The sequence below is a fragment of the Equus caballus genome, chromosome 7 (genome assembly GCF_041296265.1).
Source record: "Equus caballus isolate H_3958 breed thoroughbred chromosome 7, TB-T2T, whole genome shotgun sequence".
In the NCBI taxonomy this organism is placed as follows: Eukaryota; Metazoa; Chordata; class Mammalia; order Perissodactyla; family Equidae; genus Equus; species Equus caballus.
In genome coordinates, this window is record NC_091690.1 from 143838 (window position 1) to 160904 (window position 17067).

At 62.0% G+C, this 17067-nt stretch overlaps 1 protein-coding gene and 1 long non-coding RNA gene across 5 annotated transcripts; one reads left to right on the forward strand and one right to left on the reverse strand.

Annotated features, from left to right (window-relative positions):
* Positions 1-937: 937 nt before the first annotated feature.
* CIMAP1D (CIMAP1 family member D) lies at positions 938-10797 on the reverse strand. Of its 4 annotated transcripts, none has more exons than XM_070272257.1 (5): positions 10193-10797; positions 6113-6875; positions 5049-5156; positions 3177-3290; positions 938-1950 (listed from the first exon to the last, which is right to left on the reverse strand). In XM_070272257.1, the coding sequence occupies exons 2-5, from the start codon at positions 6237-6239 to the stop codon at positions 1466-1468; spliced, it is 834 nt and encodes a 277-aa protein (XP_070128358.1). In that variant the 5' UTR covers positions 6240-6875; positions 10193-10797; the 3' UTR covers positions 938-1465. The 4 variants fall into 4 exon arrangements, with proteins under 4 accessions (XP_070128358.1, XP_070128356.1, XP_023500016.1 ...); XM_070272255.1 differs by lacking the exon at positions 10193-10797 and having other exon boundaries at positions 938-1538; positions 1606-1950; positions 6113-6457; XM_023644248.2 differs by lacking the exon at positions 10193-10797 and having other exon boundaries at positions 3189-3290; positions 6113-6503.
* Positions 10224-13067, forward strand: LOC138924922 (uncharacterized). Its single transcript, XR_011440291.1, has 2 exons — positions 10224-10360; positions 11617-13067. It is a non-coding gene; the product is annotated as an uncharacterized lncRNA (long non-coding RNA).
* The last annotated feature ends 4000 nt before the right edge of the window (positions 13068-17067 follow it).

A 17067-nucleotide genomic window follows, 5' to 3' on the forward strand; every position in this document is an offset into this window, starting at 1 on the left:
CGGAGTCGGATCGATAAATCAGAGAAATGAGATCACCGCCCGGAGGAGGAGGAGGCGGGGGTGGAGGAGGAGGCCGGGTCGGGGCTGCTGCCCGCGGCCGGAGCGTCGCGCTGCGTCGCCGTTGCGCTCTGCGGCCCCGGGCGAGCGGGTGTCGAGGGCGCGGCCGTGGGTCAGCGTGGGGGTGGCGTTTGTGCGGCCCGGAGCCCCCATCGGCACTGGTGTGTGCGTGTGCCAGTGTGGTCCACGCGCATGCGGACTGCGTGAGGGTTGGGTTGTATGTATGGTGCGCGCAGACGTGAACGTGTGTGTGTTTGGGGAGGGGCCAGGTTCCCGCCCAGGTGTGTGTGTGTCGGGGTCCCGGCGTGTGTCCAGCTGCATATGTCAGGGTCCCGGTGTGTGTCCACCCAGTCCGCTGAAGGGGTGTGTGTTCAGCTTTGGCTGCTCAGGCTGGGGAGGGGACAGAGGAGGGAGAGGGTTGCCCCCCCCCCCCCCAGGCTGGCCGGGACGCAGATCCTCACATCAGACCGACACAGGGCTCGGGGCTGCGCTCAAACAAGTGTCCAGTCTCTCCGAGCCCGGTTTTCTCTCAGTAAACGTCACCTGCCTCCTGAATTGCTATGAAGCTTGGATGATCTTATCAATACCTAGAACACGGTATGCACCTCTTAATGGCAGAGATTAGAATACATCCAACTCCTATACATCCTTCAAAACCCAGCTTCAGTGTCCCCTCTTCCAAGAAACCTATCTGGCTCCCCCCACTCAAAGCCCTGGCCCCACCTCTGGCCTCCTGCAGCTCTGGATCCCTCCTCTGGGCCCCTCCAGACCCCCAGGGGCTGCAGACTTGGGGGTCTGGATCCTGAGAGCAGAGTTCAGTTCTCCCTGTGATGCGAACCGAAAGTGGGTTAAATGAACACGCGTGTGAGATGCCGACAGCTTTCGGTGCCACACAGAGATTTATTGGCGAGCGGTTAGTGGGTGGGTGGAGGGGAGGGGCATCAGGGCAGCTTCCAGCCTGGCGTCGGGCTGGGACCCCAGCGGGCTGCCGGCTCCATGAGAAGCAGGGACGAGCCCAAGTTTGGCAGAAACCCGAGCTGTGTGGCTCACCCAGGCCCTGGCGGGACGGACACCGAGTTCTAGGACACAGGAAGCTCCATCTCCGGCCGGTCGCCTGGCCGCGGGGAGGGCCAGGGGTGTCCCTTTCTCCACGTGGCCTGGCTTGACCTGGCGTGACCAGGACGGAAGAAACTGGGGCGCCAGGAGAGGCTCCCAGAGTGTGGGGCCGCGGGGCCACAGGTCACAGCCCCCGGGGACTGGCGGGAGCAGGTGGCCTAGAAGGACCTCAGACAACTCAGAAAAGAAGGGAGGAGGCCCCCCCACCCCAGGCAAGGCCAGGCCCAGGAGGGACCGCCCACACCCCACTTCACAGCCTGGGGAGACTGGGCTCACACCCAAGGTCAGGGTGTCAGGGCGTGGTGTCCGCGGCCATGGTGGCGGCTGGTCTGGAGTGGCGGATGCCCATGGTGAACGCCGGGGCCCTGGCTTTGGTCACGGTGACCTGCTCGGGGCTGTGGGTACCAGGGCCCGGCGTCTCATCCCGGGGGCGCGGGGCCCGGGGCCGCCCCAGCATGGTGAAGGCCGGCCGGCGCTGGCGGTAGGCGTTGGGGTCCGGGCTGTCATACTGTCCCGGGCCTGGGATCTCCGCGGGGTCCTGCGGCGGGCGGGCGGGGGGCGTGCGGCCCACCACCGAGTAGCTGGGGCTGCTGGGCTTGGTGAAGATCTGGGAGCCCCAGAGGGAGGGCAGCGTGTAGGTGTTGGGGGCTGGGGCTGAGGTGTCCGGGGGCTGCGGGCGGAGACGGGAGCCCAGTGTGAAAGCCGGGGGTGTCCGCTGGCGAACAGGGGCCACCTTCTCTGGGCTGTAGGCCCCGGGGCCCGGCGTCACCTCCAGAGCTGTGAGGAGGGGGCAGGAGGGTTGCAATGCACAGTCCCCACCTGCCCTCGGCCCACCGGCCTCCCGGAGCTCAGAGCACTTCCCAAGCAGCCCCTTCCCCGACCTCCCGACACTGTGTGTTGCCCTCCAAGCACCCAGGCCTCGGCCCAGGCTCAGCCCTCCCCTCAGCCTTCCAATTCCCATCCCCGCCTCCCACCGCGTTCTTCAAGGCAGCCCCGCAGCCCACTCCCTCCTGCCCCCCACACCCTCCTTCTAGGCAGAGCTCTCACGGCCCCGTCTAGGATCCCCTGGCCTAGGTCTTGCCCTCTGTCCAGACATGGCCACATTGCGGTGGGATGGTCCCCACGTGGGTCTAACTCCACCACCAGACTGGGGTCTCATGAGAAGCAAAGACGAGTCAAATCTATTTCAACTCCCCAGCACTTGGCCTCACGCATGTTTGAGTGGATGGTTGAGTAGAAGGATGGGTGGTGAGTGGTTCATTGAGAAGTGAATGAGTAGATGAATGGATCCATGGATGTGTAGGTGGATTGTGGATGGATGGATGGATGGATGGATGGATCATGGATGGATGGATGGATCATGGATGGATGGATGGATCATGGATGGATCATGGATGGATGGATGGATCATGGATGGATCATGGATGGATCATGGATGGATGGATGGATCATGGATGGATGGATGAATGGAAGGATGGACGGATGGATGGATGGATGGATTGGATGATGAACAGGTGGACGGGTGGGTAGGTTGGTGAGTAGATAGATGGGTGGATGGATGGAGGGGTGAAGTGATGGATCGGTGGGTGGACGAGCCCATGGGTGACAGGTCGAAATGAAAGGGTGGGTGGATGGGAGCCTGGAATCGGGTAATTAAGTCAGGTGCTCTGGTTGAAAGTGAGCTGTTTGGAGCCTGTGAAGGGGACTGTCACATTCGCACAGTCCCCTCTGCACCCTGCTGGGTCCTGATGCTGAGGACGAGCCCTGGCTGCTCTCGTGGCCCCACGTGTGCACACAGTCACCGTCTCCCTGGCCCACTTCACTCATGCAGGTTCTCTCAGGCCCCCAGCCCCTCTTCTGAGTCCCGTGGATTTCGTCATTCCAAAGACCCTGAAGTTGTAAGAACTCAGGGACAGGAGGGGAAGGAGAAGACAGAGGTGGGAGAGTCACAGAGACCCCGAAAGGGCAGGGTCCTCGTGGGACAGCCCAGATCAGCCACTCACCCCGATATTTACCCCGGCCCTGCATGGAGTAGGCAGGGGTGCAGCTTCGGCCGAAGCGGGTGACGTTCGGGTCCAGGAAGTAGATTGGCCCAGGGCTGGCATCCTGCGGACATGCTGGGGAGAGGAGGCCAGGGTTCTGAGGGCGCCTCTGACGGCCCCACGCTGCTCAGTGCCCCTGATAGTCCTGGGGCCCCGCCGCCCTCCAGTCGCCCCCAGCAGGGACCTCGGACCCTGGAGGTGGGGTTGCCCTGACCCAGAGCCCCAGGTCTCTGCTTGGACCGTGCCCTTGTGACCAACGCTGTCCCACCCCCAGCCTCTCCTCGCCGTGGGCTAGGACCCAGCGGGTGGATTGGTCAGAGCTGCACAAAGTAAGATGGAGCAGGGTCTGGATGGGGTCCTCTCTTTCAGTCCCCAGCTCGGTGGCATGTGACATGCTTGGGGAGGGGCTCGGGGTGGCCTCTGTGAGCCATGTCCTTGGGCACCTATCCAACTACTCACGATGCCATCGCCACTACTGTTAAGCACACACATCTGTGTATAGCAAGTTTGACGAGGATTAATTGGTGTATGTACTAAGTGCGTGTCCACACACGTGACACCGTGCACGCTTGTGTGTGACAAATGAGTGAAGCCCCGCTCAGGCCATTTCCCACCTCAGGACCTTTGCCTATGCTGCAACCTCTGTTGGAGTCCCCTTCTTCTCCTGGGGGCCCCACCGAACTCCTACTCATCCAACAAAGCCCAGATGCCATGCCCCCACCTCCAAGAAGACTTCCCTGGACATTCAGCAGAGTCTATGCTGACCTCCACCCCGACCCCCCAGCCCCAGTGTCCTGGGACAGGACCGGAACTGGGGGGCTGGGTGGCTGTGGGTCATGGGCTAAGTTCTTAACCCCTCCCAGGGACAGATGCGAGGCTGAGCCCTCATTCGCTTTCTGGGGCCCCTTGCGGCTTCCTTTGGGACTGAAGGCTGAGAGGGGGCTGCCGGCACAGCCACCGCTCCCAACAAGGCTCCATCGGCATGAATCAAACGCGCCACGCGCGACCCTCGCAGCCCCCGCCCCGGCCCCCGCGGGACCTCGGAGCAGCTCCAGAAGTCGGGAGATGGAGCTTGTGGGCACCGATGTGCGGAGCACAGGCCTGCTGGGACGTGGCGGGGCCACCGCGCTGGCCACATCCCTGCATCCCACGCCTGCTCGCGCCCTGCCGCACCCACGTCGGGCCAGAGGAAAGCGGACGTCACGGGGGCGAGGTCACCCACCGACCAGGAGGCACCGTGGCCTGCTGACCCACCAGCCCTGCCCGTCCAAACCACAGAGAATCCTCCTTGCACCCTCGCCACAAGCCTGTGAGACAGGCAGGGCCTGCGAGCCCCGTTCTTGTGGTCGGGGAAACTGAGGCTGGCCCTCGAAGCCCACGTGTATTGGGCGCTGACTGGATGCCAGGCCCAGTGGAGCTGCTTCGAGGCATTTAGTCCTCATTAACGAACGTGTCCAGGCATCTAAGGTTTGTGTGATCCTGACGACAGCTCTGTAAGGAGAGCGTTGTCGCTGTCTACGGAGGAGGAAACTGAGGCACAAAGGAGTTAGGACTCTGCAAAGCCCAGAAGGCAACACAGTCCTGACCGCCACACACTCCTCCTTCCATTCTCTCCATCAACAAGGAAACAAAGGCCCAGAGAGGCACAGCATCTTCTCCCGGGTCACACAGCAAGCTGGGGTTCGGGCAGCCCTCCTAGCTTCCTGCCTCACTCAGGGGGCCTGGAGCTAACGGAGCTGGGGAACGCTCCCTGGGGGGAACCTGGAGGCCCAGGAGGCCCCGCTCCAGCCCCTGCATCCCCTACCCCCAGCATCCCCCACCTCCCCGCCTTACCCTCGCTGGGCCTCCGGAAGAGCGAGTAGGCGGGACCCGTCACCTTGGTGCAGTCGTGGTTGGTGTAGCCAACGGTGGACGGCAGGATGTACAAGCCCGGCCCAGAGCCTGCGACCAGAGCCCCCAGTCACAGCCCAGAGACGGGGGGGCTGGGGCCCAGCCCCTGAGCCTTCCCCGGGCTCCCACCACAGTCCAGGGTGTCAGGGGAGCTGCCTCCCTGCCGGGGGCAAAGGGCGGGACACAGGCATTGTGAGTCACAGGGGAGCGGGGCTGCGGGCCAGAACCAGACACTGTCACAGGAGGGAAACTGAGGCCAGGCACAGACACTGTCACAGGAGGGAAACTGAGGCCAGACACAGACACAGTCACAGGAGGGAAACTGAGGCCAGACACAGACACTGTCAAGGGAGGGAAACTGAGGCCAGGCACAGACACTGTCACAGGAGGGAAACTGAGGCCAGACACAGACACTGTCAAGGGAGGGAAACTGAAGCCAGACACAGACACTGTCACAGGAGGGAAACTGAGGCCAGACACAGACACTATCACAGGAGGGAAACTGAGGCCAGACCCAGACACTGTCACAGGAGGGAAACTGAGGCCAGACACAGACACTGTCAAGGGAGGGAAACTGAGGCCAGACACAGACACTGTCAAGGGAGGGAAACTGAAGCCAGACACAGACACTGTCACAGGAGGGAAACTGAGGCCAGACACAGACACTGTCACAGGAGGGAAACTGAGGCCAGGCACAGACACTATCACAGGAGGGAAACTGAGGCCAGGCACAGACACTGTCATAGGAGGGAAACTGAGGCTAGGCACAGACACTGTCAAGGAGGGGAAACTGAGGCCAGGCACAGACACTGTCAAGGAGGGGAAACTGAGGCCAGACCCAGACACTATCACAGGAGGGAAACAGGCTGGTGAAGGGCAGGGACTCCTCAGAGGCTCCCGTCTCGGCTGGGCTCCCGGGACTTTCCAGAAGCCCTACGGGGTGAGGGGTGGGGGTGGAGCAGGAAAGGGTCTCACGGCCACGGCCCCCTCCCCACGCCCACGCATACCCTTCTCCACGGTGGCTGCCCCACAGGTCTTCCGCAGGCCGGTCTCTGGAATCTGGCACTCGGTGGCCTGCCGGCCCAGGGGTGCTGTGGTCAGCCGCGGGGCGGGGTCGCAGCCCAGGGTCCCCATGGCAGCAGGTGAGGGGCTGCAGGGAGCACGGGGCTCGGCAGTGCCCGCCCTGGCGTCTCCCTCAGCGGCAGCAGCTCTGGGCTGCGGGTGTCGGCACTGTCCCTGATCCTCACGGCTTCTGCGGACGCTGGCAGGGCCCCGGCCTCACCACACCCTCCGGGGACGCACAGACAGCCCCTTGTCCCTCGGCGGGGAGTCTTGGGGCCCTGGCCCCAGCCGGCTGGTCGGGCGGACGCTGGCCTGGAAGTGGGGCCGGGATCGAGTGTCGGCCGGGCGGCTGGACAGTCCAGGAAAGAATCCGGTGTCAGCAGAGCGAGTCCCCGGGGAGCTGACCGAGCTGGGCAGCCAGGGCCAGAGCAGGGCCCAGGGAGCCAGAGCCGTGAACTTGACACCCTCGGCCTTGTAGCTGGAGGGACTGGTGAGGTCATGGGGGGGCGTGGTTCCATTTCTACAGTTTGGGAAACTGAGGCATGGCCCAAGGTCATACAGCAAGTTCGCCACTCTGGGAGTCGCAATGATGGGCCCAGAAGCCTGCCTGCCTGCTTTCATTCTTCCAGTCAGCACTTATTGAGCACTTACTGCATACCAGGTTCTGTCTGGGTTGGTGGCGACAGCACAAGAACAGACGGACAGGAGCTGATGTTCTCAGAGGAGAGAGAGAAAAGAAACAATAAATTAGTAAATGAACACATGGGGTATTAGAAGGCATTGAATGTTCTGGAAAACACAGAGCAGTTGGGAGGGTGGGTGCAAGCCGAGGATTAGGGCAGGGTGAGAGGTCATGGCATTGAGAAGGTGAGAGAAGAGCATTGCAGGATAGGGGAATGACCATGCAAAGGCCCTGGGGTGGGAGGTGATATTGGTCCTCCAGGGCAGCCTGCTGACTCCCAGAAGTCGGTAGGATTTTCTCCAGCCCATTGCAGGGTTTACTTTCCTGCCTGCACTGAGGCTTCAACTGTGTCAGGCTCCGAGCAGGGGCTCAGGAACGCTTGGCTGGACAGGACTCAGATTCCTGTCCCTCCATGGTGTCCTCGTCAGTTGCGGGATCAAGGGCCCTCCTGCGCTGCCTTTTTTTTTTTTTTTTTTTTTTTTAGGAAGATTAACCCTGAGCTCACATCCGTGCCCATCTTCCTCTACTTTATATGTGGGACGCCTCCCACAGCACGGCTTGACGAGCGGTGCGTAGGTTCACACCCGGGATCCAAACCGGCGAACAAACCCAGGGCTGCTGAAGTGGAACGAGCGAACTTAACCGCTGCGCCACCGGGCCGGGCCCCCCGTACCGCCTTTTTTTAACAGCGTGATTGAGTTACAATTCACACACCACACAGATCACTCCGCCATGGAACGTTAACACAGTCCACCATTTTTAAAATATTTTCATCAAAATATCATAATCTACATAAAAGATCATAAATCGAGGCTTAAACGCTAATATTAGAAAAGAGGAAAGATCTCGAAATCAATGACTGATGGGTCTACCTTAAGAAGCTAGAAAAAGAGCAAGAGAAGGAAAGAGATGAAATGCGTAACAGCGGGAACGCACGAGAGAGAAAACCGCAGAAGAGCTAACAGAGCTCCAGAAGCTGGTTCTTTAAAAGCCGATTTGTTAAACCTCCAGCTGGACGGATCAAGAAAACACAAGGACGGGAGGGATTTGTGAGGAAGATCACAAGCCCGATGCCAGGAAGGGAAGGGGGACATTACTACAGATCCACACACGTTACGGGGACAACGCGGGGCATGCGGAGCCGCAGAGAGAAAGGTCCCGACTCTGGGACAAAGGAGATCTTCTGCCCAGCATTTCCGGTGTCACCTGCCGCGTTCTGCACCTTGGGGACCTTCTTCACAGGCGTCATCTGGTTCAGCGGTCTCAGCATCTCACTGAGGAGGTGCTGCCGCTGACCCTCATCTGTGGCTGCAGATGGGGAAACTGGGGCACGGAAAGGGGGAGTGACGGGTGCAGGTCCCTCAGGAACTCATCGGCAGAGCCAGGACTCGAACACAGCACTCTGACTCTGATTTCAGATCAAAGCTCGGGGTCAAGACTTCTCGGTTCTGGGGCCGGCCCAGTGGCCCAGTGGTTAAGTGGCCCAGCCTGGGGTTCGTCAGTTCGGATCCCGGGTGAAGACATGGCGCCACTTGTCAAGCCATGCTGTGGTAGGCGTCCCACATATAAAGTAGAGAAAGATGGGCATGGATGTCAGCTCAGGGCCAGTCTTCCTCAGCAAAAAGAGGAGGATTGGTAGCAGTTAGCTCAGGGCTAATCTTCATCAGAAAAAAAAAAAAGACTTCTCCGTTCTAATCCCAGCTCAGCTTCCTGGGAGTGCTGAGAATCCTCTGTGGACTTCCTCGATGCTCTGGATAGACCCACGTCCTCGCCGTCACACAGGGCCCCACACAGTCCCATCCCCACTCCCCCTCCTCTCGCCTCCCACCCCTCAGTGCTTGGTCTCTCCACCCTTGCTATTCCTTGAAGCTGCTAAGCCTTCACCTCAGAGCCCACACCTGCCCTCCCTCCTCCTGCCCTCCCTCCATCTGCCCTCCCTCCGCCTGCCCTCCCTCCTCCTGCCCTCCCTCCGCCTGCCCTCCCTCCTCCTGCCCTCCCTCCGCCTGCCCTCCCTCCTCCTGCCCTCCCTCCTCCTGCCCTCCCTCCGCCTGCCCTCCCTCCATCTGCCCTCCCTCCTCCTGCCCTCCCTCCATCTGCCCTCCCTCCCCCTGCCCTCCCTCCATCTGCCCTCCCTCCTCCTGCCCTCCCTCCTCCTGCCCTCCCTCCTCCTGCCCTCCCTCCATCTGCCCTCCCTCCTCCTGCCCTCCCTCCTCCTGCCCTCCCTCCGCCTGGCCTGTCTCCGCCTGGGATGCCTCCACTCAACCTCCCTCCACCTAGGATGCCTTGACCAACAAGTCAGCCCACAGCTGGCTCCATCCTCAGTGACCTGTGGGCCCCTTGACATTGGACGAGCCACCTTCTTCTTTCCAGAAGCAGCACAAACTCCAGAACCATGGACAGAACTGGGCACTGAGGAGGGAGGCGGGAGATGAACACCCAAGCTCTCTCTCCTCCTGCTCATCAGTGCCTCCCCCTGAAGTGCAGGAGCCCGGGGACAGTACCACTGAGGTCGGCCTCGAGGACCCAGGGCCAGGCAAAGAAAGGACAAAAGTCCCATCTGGAGGCTGTTCCCCAAACCCATCACACCCCATGCCTCAGCCCCCCGCCCAGGCCACATCAGCCAGCCACGCAGTGCAGACATCCGGACGCACTGGTTCCCGCACGGACTCAACCCCAACTGACTTAGTTTCCCCTCTGTTATGGCTATGACCCTGTGCCTCCTTCCCAGGGATGGGACCCTCCATCCAGGGTCGAGCTGGGACCCAAGCCCAACTGCCTCAGTTTCCCCTCTGTGAGATGAGCTACCACCCCCTGCCTCACTCCCAAGGACAAGACCTTACATTCAGGCGCCATCCAGGACTTGGCCCCAACTGTCTCCATTTCCCCATCATGACGTGGGAAGGAGCCAAGAGCTGACACAGGGGTGGGGACAGACTGAAATGGTCGCCCAAGCCTGTGAAAGGCGGCCTCGGGGACCTGTGGGCCCAGCGACCTCACCAGACTGAGCTCAGGCCCCCTCCAGCTGGCCAGGCCCCGCTTTGATGCCACCAGCTTCTCTGTGGACACTTCACCACCGCCAAGTAAACAGCATGGAAATGAACACTAATTAACTCGAAGCACGTGCAAATGAGCCACGTTTTTACTCCAATCTGATTCATTGACAGAAGAGGACAGATCAGAAAAACAGGAAAAGGAGGCTGGACCTGGGGTGAAGGTGCGCCCCGCCCAGCAATCGACCACCAGCTGCTGGGCCTCCTCAGTTACGGCCCTTATCACATTTATTAATTCAACATGTGCATCTGGGCGCCAGGCATGAACAAAACACACGAACTCCCGGCCTCACCTTTTTTGGAGAGAGGCAGACAAATGAGTCTTAGGTTACCCTAGAAGCTGGCAGGGCGTGGGGGAAAATCAGGGCCAGGAGGCCTTGGAGGCGTGGGGAGTGTGCAGTTTGAAATGGGGACGTCAGGGGGCCTCACTAGGAAGGTGACGTTGGAGCAGAGGCCTGGAGGTGAGGAGGGAGCCGAGGGGATCCGGGGAAAGGGCCCGGGCGGAGGGACGTGCCTGGTGGAGGGACAGCGGGGCGGCCCGTGCGGCTGCAGCGGAGGAGTGAGGGGGCGACGGAGGCGGCGCGGCGGGCGAGGGCGCGGGCTCCCGAGGGAGGGACGTGGGGGCCGCGCGGCTGCGGGCGGAGCGGGGACGGCGACTCGGGCTCGCCGCGCCCTTTGGCGGCTGCGGGGCGAAGAGCTGAGGCGGCGCCGGGAGACGGGGAGGGGACGGCGGGGGTCCGGGAGGATGCGGGGAGGATGCGGGGATGGGGGAGGGATGATGGGGAGGATGCGGGGAGGATGCGGGGACGGAGGAGGGATGATGGGGAGGATGCGGGCAGGATTCGGGGATGGGGGAGGGACCGCGCTGGTCCAGGAGGGATGTGGGCAGGATGCGGGGATGGGGGAGGGATGATGGGGAGGATGCGGGGATGGGAGGAAGGACGGGGGGAGGGGCGGAGGATGCGGGGATGGGGGAGGGGACGGCGCTGGTCCAGGAGGATGAGGGGAGGATGCGGGGACGGGGGAGGGATGGGGGGAGGATGGGGGGACGGAAGGAGGGACCGCGCTGGTCCAGGAGGGACTCGGGGAGGATGTGGGGATGGGGGAGGGATGGGGGGATGTAGGTGCGCACACAGGCAGGATGGGGGGATGGGGGAGGGAGCGGGGTGGAGGGGCGGAGGATGCGGGGATGGGAGGAGGGATGATGGGGTGGGGAGTGACGGTGAGACCAGCCCGACGCTGGTGGAGGAGGGGCCAAGAAGCGGGTGGGTTCTGTGTCTATTTTAAAACTAGGACCAACAGGATCTGATGTGGGGCTGGGGGAACCAGAGGTGTTGAGGCGCCTCCAGGCTTCAGGCCTGAGAACGTGTGTGGGGAGGGCAGCAATGTGGGAGGGGTGTTTTAGAAGATCAAGAGTTCAGTTTCGGAATTGTGGGTTTGGGTCTCTCCGGGAGATGCCCCCGGACACCTGATGGTCAGCCAGCCATCCAGGTCTTGGTTGTTTGTTGTCTGCCTACACCCAATAATAAGTTCCCCCAAACACAGCAGCTTAAAACAGCACACACACTTATTCCGTGCCAGTTTCTGAGCGGCAGAAACTCTGCTCAGGCCGCACTGACCCTGTCGGCCAGGGCTGGGGCTCGTCCGCTGGCTGGACTGGGGCAGGGTCGGCTCCAGGCTCCCTTGGGTTGTGGAACTGACTTCCTTGTTGTTCTAGGACGGGCCCCTCCTTCCCGCTGGCTGCTGGCTGGAAGCCCCTCTCAGCTTCTAGCCACGTGGCCCCCTAACATGGCTACTTCATTCTCCAAAGTCAGCAAAGGAGAAGGTCGGGGCCACAGGCAGGGCTGGAGCTGGCGCTGCGTTTATGTCGTGTGAGCAGGGCCCCCGCCAAGCACCCCGGCACTTCCCTCTCAGCTCCCCTGTCTCTGCCTGGATCCACTGGCTCCTTCTTCAGTCGCTGAGAAAATGCCACTGCCCCAAAACTCCCCATCTTCCTCTTTCCGTGTAACCCCCTTTCTGCGACCGAATGATCTTTTGAAATCAGAAGTCACCCCAAACCTGTGTCCTGCCTACAAAACCCTCCCTGGGCTCCCACGTGCCGTGAACGAACCCACACTCCTGACCTGGCCTCTGGGTGTTGGCTGTGAGGGCAGGGACTGCATTTATTGGGCACCTACTGTATGCCAGGCTCTGAACTAGGCATTGGGGACTCAGAGTCAAGCAAGACAGCCCACGAGAAAGGATGCGAACCACAGGTGTAATCTTGAACGTTCCAGTAACCATAACCAAAAAAAGAGAAAATACCTTTAATAACACATTTAACCCCAAATATTATCTTTTCAGCATACAAAAGTTACAGATATTTTGCATTCTTTTCTTTGTGCTGGTCTTCAAAGTCGGGTGTTTGTGGGGGTTTTGGGGGGGGGTTTTTTTGAGGAAGATTAGCCCTGAGCTAACTACTGCCAATCCTCCTCTTTTTGCTGAGGAAGACTGGCCCTGAGCTAACATCCGTGCCCATTTTCCTCTACTTTATATGTGGGACGCCTACCACAGGATGGCTTGATGAGCGGTGCCATGTCTGCACCCAGGATCTGAACTGGTGAACCCCGGGCCACCGAAGTGGAACGTGTGAACCCAACTGTTGCACCACAGGACTGGCCTGTGGTGTATGTTTTGCACTCACGGCACATCTTGGTTCAAGTACTCGGTGACGACATGTGGACGGTGACAGCACAGGCTGGAGCGTTTCAGTCCAGAATCAACCCCTTAGTCCAGCAGCTCTCAACCTGGGGTGATTCTGCCCCAGGGGACCCTGGACACTGTCTGCAGACAACTCTGGGTGCCAAGACTGGGGGTGCTCCTGGCATCGAGCGGGACTCTGCGCAACACCCCGCAGTGCTGAGGGGGAGACCGGCTGCACACGGCCACAACCAGCATCTTGTCACAGCTTGGCAGCCGCTCACAAATCAGTGGCACCCGTGCAGCCAGCGTGAGATCCTGCAACCTGGTGTTTGCAGCCCCCAGAAGCCCCTCGTGCCCCCTTCCAGTCGTCTGCTTCCCTCCACCCCGTAACCACCGTCCTGACTTCTAAGGCAGGGCTGTGTTGTCCCTTTTTCGCTCTATATGAACGGACCTGTGCACTGCATTCTTATAAAGCCTTTCCCTCAACCTCGTGCGTGAGATGCATCCTGCTGTCGGGTGCAGTGGGAGACCACCTGCTTCCATTGCTGGGCGTGATATTCCATTGCGTGAAGATACCGACCTTTATTCCAATGTTCACAGCGTTCTGGGTGGAGGGCAGGGCCCTGCAAAGGCCCTGGGGCAGGACTGTGCCTGGCATGTTGGAGGAACAGCGAGGAGGCCAATGTGGCTGGAGCAGAGGGAGCAAGGGGGAGAGAGGGAGGAGGGAGGGCAGGGAGGGGACAGAGAGGGCAGATGGTTGGGGCATGGTGGGTACAAGGAGGACCTGGCTGTCACCCTGAGGGATGTGGGAGCCATGGATGGTTTGGAGCAGAGGGGCGTGGTCAGGTGTAAGAGTCAGGAATGGCTGCCCGGCCTTGACCTGAATCCTCTGAAGGACAGATTTGACCTCAACCCAGAGGAGGGGACCAGCTGATTTCTTCAGTTGTTTACTGTCCGTTTCTCCCACGCTCCTCCATGTATGCAACACGCACACACGTACACACAGGAAGAGGCAGGAGCTGTTCCCAGTGCCTCTTTCTGAAATCTCGGAGGGCCGAGGGTGAGGACGCCCCCGGGAGGCTGGGCTTGTTGGACGACCTGTTCTCTGTCCCCGGCACACCTGCTGCGGCAGGCCAGGTGTTTGCAGGGGACGCCGCCCCACCCAGTGTCGGCTCATGCTCTGCCCTCCCAGCCACTGCCATCTGTCACTTCCCCTCCCCAGGGGCCCTGTCCCTTGTCCCTTGTCCTTTGTCCCGCGGCCAGGCCCCTAACTCAGACTCACGTGTCTGCCTGGCCGCCTGCCCTTTGTCCAGCGGGGACTCTAACAAGGGAGCCTTGTTCTTCCTGAGGACGAGGACGCTGCGAACCCGCGGGTCTCCCCTCCCGCCTCCATCCCAGAAAGAGCGGCTCTGCACGTGGGACAGAGCGGGGACGAGCCGGCTCTCGTGTCTGTGGGTCCCTGGCTGCACGGCCACCGTGTCCCCCTTTTGCAAAGGACATCGAGGTTCAGGGGGAGGAAGGGCTGGCATTGAGGACCGGGTGGCTGGAGGGGTCCCAGCAGGCTTTCCTGGAGCCTGCGAGGTGCGACTGCCCAGGTCCTCTCCCTGCCTCCAGCCTGACCCAGCCCTCGGCCTCCTCGCTTTTCTAGAACAGACCAGGCGGCTCCAGCCGCGGGCCTTTCCCACGTGGACCCTAATTCTCTTGGCTTCCCTCAAGTCTCGACCCCCAGACTTAATTCTACGGCCTGCCCCGGGCTTTCTTTTCCCACGTCCTTCGTCACCAGCTGAGATCGCACACAGCCCTGGCCCGAGGGGCGGCGGCAGCCGGAGTCCCTGAGGGCTGACTGTTCACGCGGGAGTTTTGTGAGCTGGGGACGTCCTGTTGTGGCTCGAAATCAGCCCCGAGCCCCGAAGGGAGCGTCTGCCCCACGGCAACCAGCGCGGCTACACCTGTTCAGCATCCACGGACGCAGCTGCCTGCGCATCACGCTCGGAGTCACGGTCCCCGGTCCCGCCTCTCCGCCGTCACCCGGCACCCGCCACACCGCCTGGCACTCGGTCTAGCAGGCACTCAGTGAGCATCCGCCGAATTAGCGAGCGACCCTCCCGCTAGCGACCGCTCGGGCTGGGACATCGGCCCCACGACCCTTAGACCAGACGCTGAACCCCAGCGCGACCCCATCCGTGCAGCGCGACCCGGCCCCCGAGACCCCGGCGCCCAGCGGGCCCGAGGTCGCCACCCCAGCCCGGGGGAGGCGGGAACGCCAAGCCGCCGCCTGTCCCCACCGCGTCCCCGTGTGCAGGTCTTCACCCGCACCTGTTTCCCGAGACCCGCGGCCACTCGACCCGGACGGCCGGCATCGGGCCTCCCGGGACCTGGACGACACGGCGCGGGTCCGAAGAGGCCGGACCGCCCGCACTCGCGCCCAACCGAGTGGACGCTCCGCACCTCCGTCCCCGAGCGGCGCCGTGTCGGCAGGCGAGGCGGGGCTCCGGGCTAGAGAGGCCTGCGGCGCGCGCGGCCTGGTGGGAAACGCAGCCCGGGCCGCAGACCCCCTGCGCCCGCGGCATGCCGGGAGTTGTAGTCCGGCGTTGCGGGGTCGGCTCAGGGACTGCCGAGCCTTGAGGGCGAGGCCGGGGCGCACACCGGCAGAGGCTGAGCCGGGCGAGTCGGGGGCTGCCCGCGGCCGGAGTGTCCCCCGCGGTCGCGCTGCAGGACGGGGCGCCCCGCGGGGCGGCGCGTGACCGGCGGGAAGAAGCGGCTGGACTGCAGTTTCCTGCTGGACGAGAGGACGGTCACCAAAGCGGCGGTGCCGTGAGTGCCGAGCCCCGGGGACGCGTCCCCCAGCGCCGGCCCCGACCCCGGACCCCGCCCCAACCCTGAGCCTCAGTGCGGGCCGGACCCCGGACTCCGGTCCTGACCCTCAGCGCCTGCCCCGACCCTGACCCCCAGCACCAGCCTGACCCCAGACCCCAATCCTGACCCTGACCTTCAGCGCCGATCCTGACCCCGGACTCCAATCCTGACCCTGACCCTCAGCACCAGCCCTGCCCCTGACACTGACCCTCAGTGCCGGCCAGACCCCAGGACCCTGATCTTGACCCTGACCCTCAGCACCCACCCTGACCCTCAGGATCAGCCCACCCTGGACCTCCCTCCCACCCCTAACTGTGCTGGGCACCCACAGCCCACATGGACTGGCTGGGACTCCGGTCTCTGCCTCGGACGCTGAATCTGACCCCATTCCCTGCCCAGGACCCCCAAACCCAGCCTGTGCACCCAGACCCCTGCCCCAGACACCCAGGCAGAGTCTGCAACCCGGTTCCCCAGCTCCCTGCAGACGCCCCCAACTCCACCCTGACAGCAGGGGCTCTGAACTGAACCACGGCGTGACCCTGACCTGGCTGCCAGGCTCTCATGCTGCACAGGCCCCCTGGGCAGGAATATCCCTGAGGGGTCTGGCCAGGCCGCCCCCAGCCCTCGCCCTCCGCAGGCGGCCAGCCCTATTCTCCCAGGTACCCCAGCCCGTCCCCCCAGGGTTCCCAGCCTCAGACCTCTGCACTGCTGGTGTCGGCTGGTTGTCCTAGGGCTCTGTAGGGTGCGGAGCAGCATCCCTGGCCCCCAGCCCCCGATCCCAGGAGCACGCCAGGGTGACAACCACAGACGTCCCCAGATGCGGCCTGGTGAGGACGACTATCCTAACCCTCAGGACAGCAGGCCCCCAGGTCCCTGAGTGGACTTCGGTGGAGAAGGAGAGGGCCGCTCACCACCCCACAGAGGGCACGTCCGTTCTGGGGTCGGGACAGAGGCCGGAGCCCCTGCCCACCAGACAGAGCAGGAGCCGCACAGGCCACTCACGCGAGAAATGCAGGGAGAAAAGGGCTGCGTAAGTCAAACAGAATGAGTTTCATCGAATGTACTTATTTAACCAGCGTGTCCAAAACATTAGTGTTTCAACACGTAATCAGTTTTTAATAAACATTGAGGTATCTCACGTTCTTCCTTCGTGCTGAATTCTCAGAATCCCGGATGTGGTTTATACCTACGTGTGTCTTACACATAATTTTCATGGGAAGTATTTCATCTGTATTTAAGATTTCCTAAAACCGTAGTTGAAAGAGTAGATTCCGTGGGAATCAGAATTGACCGCCTCAGGATGCGTGTCTCTGGCATGAGGATTATTTGGGGCTGGTTACTTTTAAGAAACTGCGGAAGGGGAGAGCTCGGAGGACCAAGCAGAAGTGACCCTGTGTACGAGAAGTGACGTCTGTGCGGGGAAATCTCCATCCGCAAAGGTGTCTCCTTCTGCGCCAGGAAGGGGGGGGGGGTGACCTCATTTCTAGAAACTAATCAATGCGGAGGGCGAGGACTCGAGTCTGCATAACACCCTGACTCCCGTTTACTGGAGTAAACAGCCTGCTTTGCTGGTCCCCCTGTCCCCGTCCTCCTCTGTCTTTAGCTGAAGACGGTATTCGAGGGGGCGGCC